Below are 8,819 nucleotides of genomic sequence, written 5' to 3'. Positions count from 1 at the left end.
ACCTGTGTGATAATAGTAAATTCTTTTTTAATGAAACTTACAACTGTTGTTTTCGGGAAATATCTGTTAAAAGGTTCTGGTATTCTAGGGTGGCCTTCAGTCGATTGGAACGTTGCAGAATTTTAATGACCTAGAAGTTTGATGCAACTCTTTTATTATTACCGGGGGTTACTTTCTTCCAATAAGACAGTTAATTATCTTGAGACACTTACTAGAAATATTTTATATTCTAGAATTGTTTTGGGGACTAAAACTTTGTGGAATTTTGATGAAAAAGTAGAATAGAATTAGATCTGAGTGTCTACTGCAACTCTTTGATCGTTACTGACGCCTATAGACGATCTTAGAAAATTAGAGGTAATCGCTCGCTGTCACTATTGATGACTATGGATGCTACAATCTTTGTCTCGTCAAAGCAGTTACATGCACGAGTAAAAGAAAAAATTGATATCCCATCCGGAAAATAAAATAATGCTGAGACCGGATTGAAAATCCCTAGCACATTAGCCAAACGAGTTTCTGTTGTAGATGAGAGGTTTGTTCGTGAAATTAGATCTTAAACGGCCTAGAAACGCGTCCCGTTGTCCCGACGACGCACGTGCGCTTATCCAGGGTTTCCACAAGCAGCTCGATCGTCGACGACGGACTCGAAGTACCTCCACGAGTAGCACGTCAGCGGAGGAAGAGAGAATCAGAGCTCCACAGGAAGGGGGAATCACCGAAGTAGGAAAGGAGGGGAATAGAAATTTAAGCAAGGGTTCAAGCGAGAAGAAGCGACTAGCAGTCGACCAACCCCCCGACACTGAATGAACTCGTCTCTGACCCCGACCAGTTCCCGAGCCACAACCACCCCAGCCTATCACCCCTAGCTAATGCCTGTTTTACCTTGAGAGATTTTTATTGGTAATTTATCGGGGTTTCATGTTTTCTAGTATTGCTCAACTAAAAGCTTTTCTCATGATCGTCCTTCGTTTTCATTAATCTAACTGTGTCAAGTACAAAAAAACATCAAATATGATTATCTTCATCGTTTCCTAAATATCATGTACACGCGACTGTAATTCGACCGTGATGGAAATAGTGTAGCATTAATTTCAATTAAGGGTTTATAGAGGTGTTTGTTCTTGATCATCGTGATTGTGGAACTGCGATAAAGACATATCAGCAAGGTTCCGACAAAACAGAAGTTTGGAAGTGGAAATAAGCACGTCGCGACGGCCACCGTCGACGTCTTGCGCGCATGACAGCCTCTCTGATGACGTCAGCGGGCGAAAAATCAATCCACCCTGTACAGTGCGGCAAGACAGGGCCATCATATATTTGCCCACCACGGTCACCGTCATTGAATTAGCCGAATTAATTGTAGTTCACCTAATCGATCGTCCTTGGCCAATTTTCTGTTTCAGAATTCCTATGATCACCGATATTCCAGAAACCTTCATGGAATTTCAACGTGCACCCAGAATGAAAAAGTCTGGGATGCAGATATTAGTTTATCGAAGATACTCTGGGAGGAGTAGAGTTTCTTACAGTTGAAAGAGTGATAAAGAGTGAAGAGAGGAAGAGAAGGGAGGATTTTAATATAGGGATGGTGGCTAGGGTTGCTTGAACTGGAGAACCAATAGAAAGAAGTGGACGACCTAGTTGTTATGCGACGCGACGTCGTGAGAAGTCTTAGGGGATATTTATGCAAAAAATTGAAGTTCGTCTGCCGAGATTCGTTTTTGTGAATCCGACAACGAAATTGGAGAATTGAGAGACATGGTATAATAGACTAATATAAACATTTAACATGTTATAATTAAAGATAAACGTAAACTATCAGAAGTACAATATCAGAATTGTTTTAGAAACAATGGGCGAACTTACAGATACAGTGTCAAGCCATTGTCTAGGATTAATACTTAATTCAACCACATATAATCGAACCTACATCCTTACAATACCACAACATCGGAATTGCTTTCAAAACTATAATTGAATATCGATCTACAAGACTAGGACGTAGAGGTTTCTCCAAATAATGTTAAAGCAAGAATTATCACGAATCAAAGAGGCGCAAGTGCAGTATTAGCAACGTAAAACGTTTCGTTATGCAATCCATTCAAACAGTACTGTTTAATCGATTAACTAATTATCTGTCCTAGCTAGTTAAGCGCGCACACGTCCGTGTAATTGGCCTAATACTTGCGCAATACAAGACCCTATCTCGAAAACTCTCGATATCGGTCGAAATTATGGCTACAAAATATCTGTTATCAAGCAGACGAGTATTCATAAATACATACGTTTCAGTGAATTTTATCGACTGTACTTTGTTCCATTTGAATCATGACGCATCTTGTGCGTAGCAATTGAATTGAAACGCTGACGTTGAACGTCTCAATGATCAATGACTGCTAGCCACTGTATCCTCTGTTTCTCAATTGTCCGATGATCATTCGCTTCCACAAAATTTTTTTTTATTCTTTCAATGAATACTAATATTTACTAATAATTCTCTCAAAAACATAGGATCACCATTTTCTGTTTAAACAAAGACATCAATTATTGCTACTTATTTTAAGACGATTGGAAAATTCCTAAATGAACATATTAAGTGCACGGATTCAGTATTTAAGACAACTGGAAAATTCTTGAGTGAAGATCAACAAACCGGTGCAAAAGTTTTGATATTATAGCCTAAGATTTACTAAAAAGTGGTTCTGAATCTTGAAATCAAAAGATCTGTGCAATAATGACATATCAGATATACTTCATATATTTTATATATTTCACATTTTTTTCTTTATATTTTATGCACCACTCAGTTATCTTTATAAACTCCTTACCTGTTATCTCTAGGCCCGCTATCCGTTTTCATCGTTGATTCCAAAAGAAAGGATGCACTGTTTTCCGCGTTCTTCGCGTGTAAATTATCATGCATCTCCGCATGATAATTAAATAACGACAGCGCTTCTTTCCCGTCGAATGCAACTCTCGAAGCACGCACTCGAGGCTCGACGCGACCGCGGCTCATCTGCGAGCAAACAATCCACGAGATCGCAGCCGAAAGGGATTTCTGCATTGCTGCTGGGCCACCATTACCTTATCAAGTCCGTTAAACGAGCGCGAAAGAAGACACAAACGGAAGAACGAGGGCGGTCTTCAACGTCTAGATGTGGTTATGCGATTGTTAAGTAACAGTTTAGGTCGTGATGAGCGCAACAACTTGGTGCACGTTGCAGCACTTTAACATCTGACTATATACTTCGTAATAGATTGAAAGGGTACTTGTTTTCTAATTTAATTTCAAATTTGTTCAGTATTCAATATTAATAGCATGTCTTTATTGCATTACAGTAATAGAAACAGAATAATAGAAAAGATGAAGGAACATAAAAGGAAGAAAAAATGTAAGAAAACTAAGAAAAAGAGAAGGGAAAGTATTTGGTTTAATTATTTAAAAAGTTTTTCTTTAGTATTTAAATTGTATCATTGTTTTCTAAATAATAGTGGAACACTTATGTAAAAGAATTGTTGTCAATGTTATTATACACATTATAATGTAACAAAACATTGCATTAATAATTAAGTCAATGAATTAATTATAATTGCAGAATCTGCGCATGAAGATTGTACCAACTGGAACATGTTTTACATTATTGAGCTACGGAAGTATTCTGTGGCGCTATCTACGGGCAGAATTCGCGAAATGGTATCACAGTACCTATTTTAAAAATCGAACCAGTTCGAAACCATTGATGTAACTATTTAGAAATAATCCCTTTTTTCATAAAACACAACCCTGACTATAGTATACGATTATATTAGAAAGAAGAAGTAGAGGTCATGGAAATTCATTTGCTAGATTTAAAAAAGCTCTAATCAATATTTAGTTGTCTGAAAGAACCCTGCAATCCATCGAGTTCGTTCAGAAGCCTTGATTTAGACTCGGGAAGCCTGGCGCTTTCGTTCGTCCGACTGAGTTTTTCTTCTCGCAGAAACCAGTCCTTATTCTTCTCGATCTTCCTCTGCCACGCGTCTTTTGAAAGAGAAAAGATAAACGTCAAGCTTAAATCTCAATATTGAAACTTAATGTTGTCCGTAGCTATTTACAAAGGTTCAACCAACCATTTAATTCATCAAAGCTGCCAGCTTTGCCACCCCATTCGTTTGGCAACATATCCTTGTCCATGTAAGAGTGCAACTCCTCGCCACCGCCAGTATGAATACGAAACTTCAAGCCAGAGGACAACAATGTACAACAAAATCTAAGAAATTCGACATAGTTTATCGAAATTACTTACCTTTTGGATAAGTCGATCTTTCAACAGAGGATAAAATATGTTCAGAATACTTTCGATGAACGCTGGAGCATGGAGGAAGTGAACTCTGTGGAGTCGCAATGGCATGCTATCTTGTACAGCCAACATCGACTTTCGGACGATGTTCTGCGTTGGACTACACTTCGTGAAATGAACTAGACTGAATCCCTGGTTAATTTCAAATAAATTTAATAATACAAAAACCAGTTTTAGTTGAAAAGTAAACGTCGTTACCTCGAGATCGATCACCATGATGTTTGACAGACAACGTTCTTCCATGAGACGAGTATCCAGCACCATAAGAATTCTTCTGGAGATGGTTTGGATGGAAAACTTGTCTATCGCTGTGTTTCTCAGCCGCAAAATGCTCACACGATGTCCCTCGTCAGTTAGTGACGGTAGAACGAAATAATGACTGATGATAGATGAACAAAGAGCATAAGTAAACGTTAAAGGGAGCAAAAAGTGATTATACTCGAATATTTTTTATAAATAGTTACATTGCTTCGCAACATTCTTGGATCTCACGCGCAAAAGGATCACGAAGCGCGAAAAATTCTGGAATGGCGGTCCTTACGCTGAAATATCGCTCCAATATTAATTTGCATCGTTCTATGCTGTTCTTGCAGCCGAACAGAAATCTTTCGAGCCTTGAGTCATCTGCGATCAAACGACTAATTGAAAATTTTTCTGCCCGCATCAAAGGTATAAATGAGTGAAACGGTGCAAGTATAAAAGCAGACCCATATGATTAGGCAAGTGAGGCTGTTTCGACAGCCATTCGCGTATGGCGGCCACATCTCGCTTCCTCATTTCCGGATCCGTGGGAACCTCCTCGTTTATCCGTTTCTGTTGCTCCACCGTTGGCGGTAACAATGTCATCGTGCTCTGCGATCGAGTAAACGAATTTTTCAAAACGCGACGTCATCAATTTTTTTTCTACGTTATCACAAATAGCTGGGATCGTTATCTGTTTTTGCTGATGGATATAACTTTCGCATACAGGATGCGACTTATCGCACTAGTAACATATTAACAACCAATATTGGCTCTTGTTACACTCATTTAACAAGCTTGTTTGCGAACAAAGTACGACACTCATCGGTGACACTATGTTTTCTGAGGTTTCGCCAATGCTGAACTGTTTTCGCCATTTCATACTCCATGGAACCACAGATACTTGAATTTCGACGAAAACATTGTATTTGTCTAGCTTCTTGGGTGTTTGACAAGCTATTAATTAACATATTCCGTATAGAAATTAATTTAATCTGTGTGCTTTTGTTCAGTTCCTGTTTCATGAGTGTAAAACAAGAAATTCTAGTAATTTTAGTAATTCCACTATATTTTAGTTCTCAGGAGCGTTTCCAAATAGAAAATTTCGATTTAACAGGCAATGATCGAGCGTTTGTAAGAAGGAACACTTTCAACATCCTGGGAAACTAGAGAAAGAAAAAAAGTTTCGACGTGATTGGAATTGGACGTTGATCGTGCGTTGCATCATCGTAGAATCCAAACCACTTTTCGTAAGTGAAGCGGTGAAAGCTCGTTTCGAGACCACGAAATTGAGCCCCGCGTCGCCGAAGATGGCTCGGACGTGAGTCAAATTGATTAGATCGGCGTGAATATCGGAAAAATTGTCAGACACCAAGAGAAAGTCCAACGGATGTAAACAATGAAGAAGGTGTGTTTTCGATCGACGAAATCGCGGTCGTTCCGAATTCCTTTCGTTTCTTTTTATTTGCTAGTTCGATTTATTCTATTATTATTATTGTAGTATGAATTTTTCTCCCTTATTCCTCTCTGATGAAAGGATTTTTGTTTAAATTACCATTGAAATATCGAAGATACAAATCTAGTGATTAGGCTAGTGGAAACCGTAGTATATACACATTTCTACTCTTAATATGACCGAATAATTTGTAACGTTAAATTTATTTGAACAGCATTTCACACGTCGTACTAAACACCTTAGAAATAAGTGTGAATTAGAAAAAACATCAATTAAAAACGCAATGTGTATTTGTACGCACTTTGTGTGCTTCACTAAATGTTAACTTAACGCAGTTTTATTTATATTTACTCGCATGTTTAATAACAAATTTCCATGAATTTCTCACTTTATCATAAAAGTAAAAAATCAATCTTTTAATAATTTGTTTTACTTACCGGAGTTTCCAGAGATGGATAAGAAGTTTCTCAAATGATGCAATTAATATGTGAGAAATGTTAGAAAAACTGTTAGGAAAAAATTTTCTTAAGTACAATTTCACGGAATCGGCCAAAAATTCCACTAAATAGTGTACGCAACGTGTGGAAGCCGACGTAAAACTGCAGTTCCTGTACGGAGCAAGACAATTCCTCCGACAGAGTCCTGTTGTTCACCAGTTCCCCACTATCGCGAACGAAAAGCGTGATGGAACGGTGTGATTCACGTAGAAAAATGACAAGACCAGAATTTCAATGCAAAGTAAAGTAAACAGCATTTTTATGATACAAACCATTAGTTCTAAAGAAAAGAAACCCTCGAATTCATTAATAATAAACGAAATATTTAAGATATCTTCCACTAGTTAGCGTTCAACATTTCTTGTGCTATTATTTGTACCATTGAATTCGAGATAAAAACGATATATTTATCACCAGAAGTTTGCTGTACTTCGTTAACAACGCAGGAAACCTGAAAATCGAACCTTGAAATTTCGTGGATTTAAGAATGTAATTTTCGGAATAATAATAGTAAAACGACCCGCGAAATGGTTGATTGCCTTACAATATGCAATAGCGCTTGCATAGCTTGCATATGGTGCATTTTCTTTTCCACGTGGTAAAAATGCTGTTTTCCTCCAGAGGTAATTAAGTTTTTCCACGTTCAAACATATATTCATCCTGTTACAGTTTCCCAAATTTCGTTAGAGTTAGACAAGTCGATTCCAATGAGTGTTGCGCATGGAAACGATCAAGGGAAGGGAAGAAAATTTCCCGCATCGTTCAATGCTGTCTAAGCTCCACAGAGACTCTCGAATCTTATATGTCTCGAAGGAGAGACAATAAATATCGAATGTCGATACAGAAAGGCTCATCGCGAATGGAATAGAGATTTGAATGCTGTGCGCTTGAGAGAAAATTTAAGAGCACAAAGATTGTATTGATTAAAGGTTGGTCTTTCTAACAAAATGTAAACTGACGAGCTGGTGCAATAAAAATCTACTAAATTTATTCCGCAAATATCAATTAAATTGCACATGAGCAACTGGTGGGTAGTCAGGCATAAGTTGAGGTTCGAACTGCGATTCGACAATATAATCTTTCTTCTCGTCGACGTTCTGTTTAGCATTGAGGTCTTTTATAGCCAACTTAGTGGCGGCCAGGTCCGTGTCATTGTCCAGGATCTGGACAATCTTCTGCACGGTCGAGTACTCCATCACCACCGCAGGTTTCGCTTCGTTGGCAGTCTGCGACGCCTCTGACATCCTGGATTTGTCTTCAAGGTCCCAGTTTCCTATCATTTCCCTAAAACGTGATTAATCGCACGATACTTCTTATTTATTATTTATAGACGGACATGAAGCGCAGCTGAAAGGAAGACAGAAAAGGATCAGAACATGCGATTAATAATCTCGAAGTAATATGAACGTATATATTTTGATAAGATAAGTTAGATTCAAACGAGTATCGTTGATATCCCACTCGAGCACATTTTTTACGATTGGATACTCTCGTACTTTTGAATAAGTTCTAAGAAAATTACTACTGTGACGTAATCCGATTACGACGAAACTAGATTGCAAACCTTGATTACCCAATGAAATTCTTGAACGAAATAAAAGCATGGATTAAGACGAAAAAGAAGTCTCTCGACAAAATTATAAAACGATTTCCAATAATTTACATCGAAGAGAAATGGTCGTCGCTGGGTGTCTTGTTCTGCGACAAGTACTTCGCGTTCGAGCTCGATCTGTGTCTCGAAGCCCTCTTACTCCTATTATCTCTATTGACCGTCGAATTCGATTTATTACGATCGACCGAGGTCGTGTGACTATCCAGCTTTGAATTTCCAGTCTTCTTCATTGAATTACTGTTCCTCGATTTTGACAAATTGTACTTTGTACTTTGTTGCCTGGAATCCTTCTTAAAGCAGCAACGGTGACTCCGATATTGCCACCTGTCGAACGACGACGGTCACGTCGAAAAGACGAAGGAAGAACGTAATAATGATATTCCTGATTACCATAACGCGCAGGTCGTCACAGTCGAGCTGAACATGAAAAAACAATTTAATACTGTTAGCACGATCAATGGTTCCAGCATGATAAGGATCGCGAAGCTTTCTGGGATTCGGTACGACGGAGGTGATGGTGGATGGGTCCGCGGTCGTAAATTTCGAAACGTCTGTCAAACAAAAGGCATTGACGTCACAGATTTACTCGCTCGAGTAATAAATGACTAACGATGTGACTTTAATTGTGTGAAAAAGACCTTAATATCGCGGGCTGTCGAAATGTATGAATT

At 38.3% G+C, this 8,819-nt stretch overlaps 2 protein-coding genes and 1 long non-coding RNA gene across 3 annotated transcripts; 1 reads left to right on the top strand and 2 right to left on the bottom strand.

Moving 5' to 3' along the window:
- Positions 1-46: 46 nt before the first annotated feature.
- On the top strand, positions 47-3,524 carry LOC143428624 (uncharacterized). Its single transcript, XR_013102445.1, has 3 exons — positions 47-357; positions 2,845-3,269; positions 3,343-3,524. It is a non-coding gene; the product is annotated as an uncharacterized LOC143428624 (long non-coding RNA).
- A 46-nt stretch (positions 3,525-3,570) lies between these two features.
- On the bottom strand, positions 3,571-5,213 carry LOC143428000 (alpha-tocopherol transfer protein-like). Its single transcript, XM_076902552.1, has 6 exons — positions 5,051-5,213; positions 4,808-4,967; positions 4,542-4,722; positions 4,290-4,475; positions 4,114-4,219; positions 3,571-4,024 (listed from the first exon to the last, which is right to left on the bottom strand). Exons 1-6 carry the CDS (start codon positions 5,187-5,189, stop codon positions 3,864-3,866), a joined length of 933 nt encoding a protein of 310 aa, XP_076758667.1. The 5' UTR covers positions 5,190-5,213; the 3' UTR covers positions 3,571-3,863.
- Positions 5,214-7,537: 2,324 nt separating this feature from the next.
- Positions 7,538-8,618, bottom strand: LOC143428225 (uncharacterized). The gene is made up of 3 exons (XM_076902948.1): positions 8,539-8,618; positions 8,200-8,472; positions 7,538-7,820 (listed from the first exon to the last, which is right to left on the bottom strand). The coding sequence occupies exons 1-3, from the start codon at positions 8,616-8,618 to the stop codon at positions 7,538-7,540; spliced, it is 636 nt and encodes a 211-aa protein (XP_076759063.1).
- Between the last annotated feature and the right edge of the window lie 201 nt (positions 8,619-8,819).

Source organism: Xylocopa sonorina, chromosome 10 (genome assembly GCF_050948175.1).
Source record: "Xylocopa sonorina isolate GNS202 chromosome 10, iyXylSono1_principal, whole genome shotgun sequence".
Lineage (NCBI taxonomy): Eukaryota > Metazoa > Arthropoda > Insecta > Hymenoptera > Apidae > Xylocopa > Xylocopa sonorina.
The sequence above is the reverse complement of the archived record's forward strand: the minus strand, read 5'-3'. Positions and strand labels throughout refer to the sequence as shown.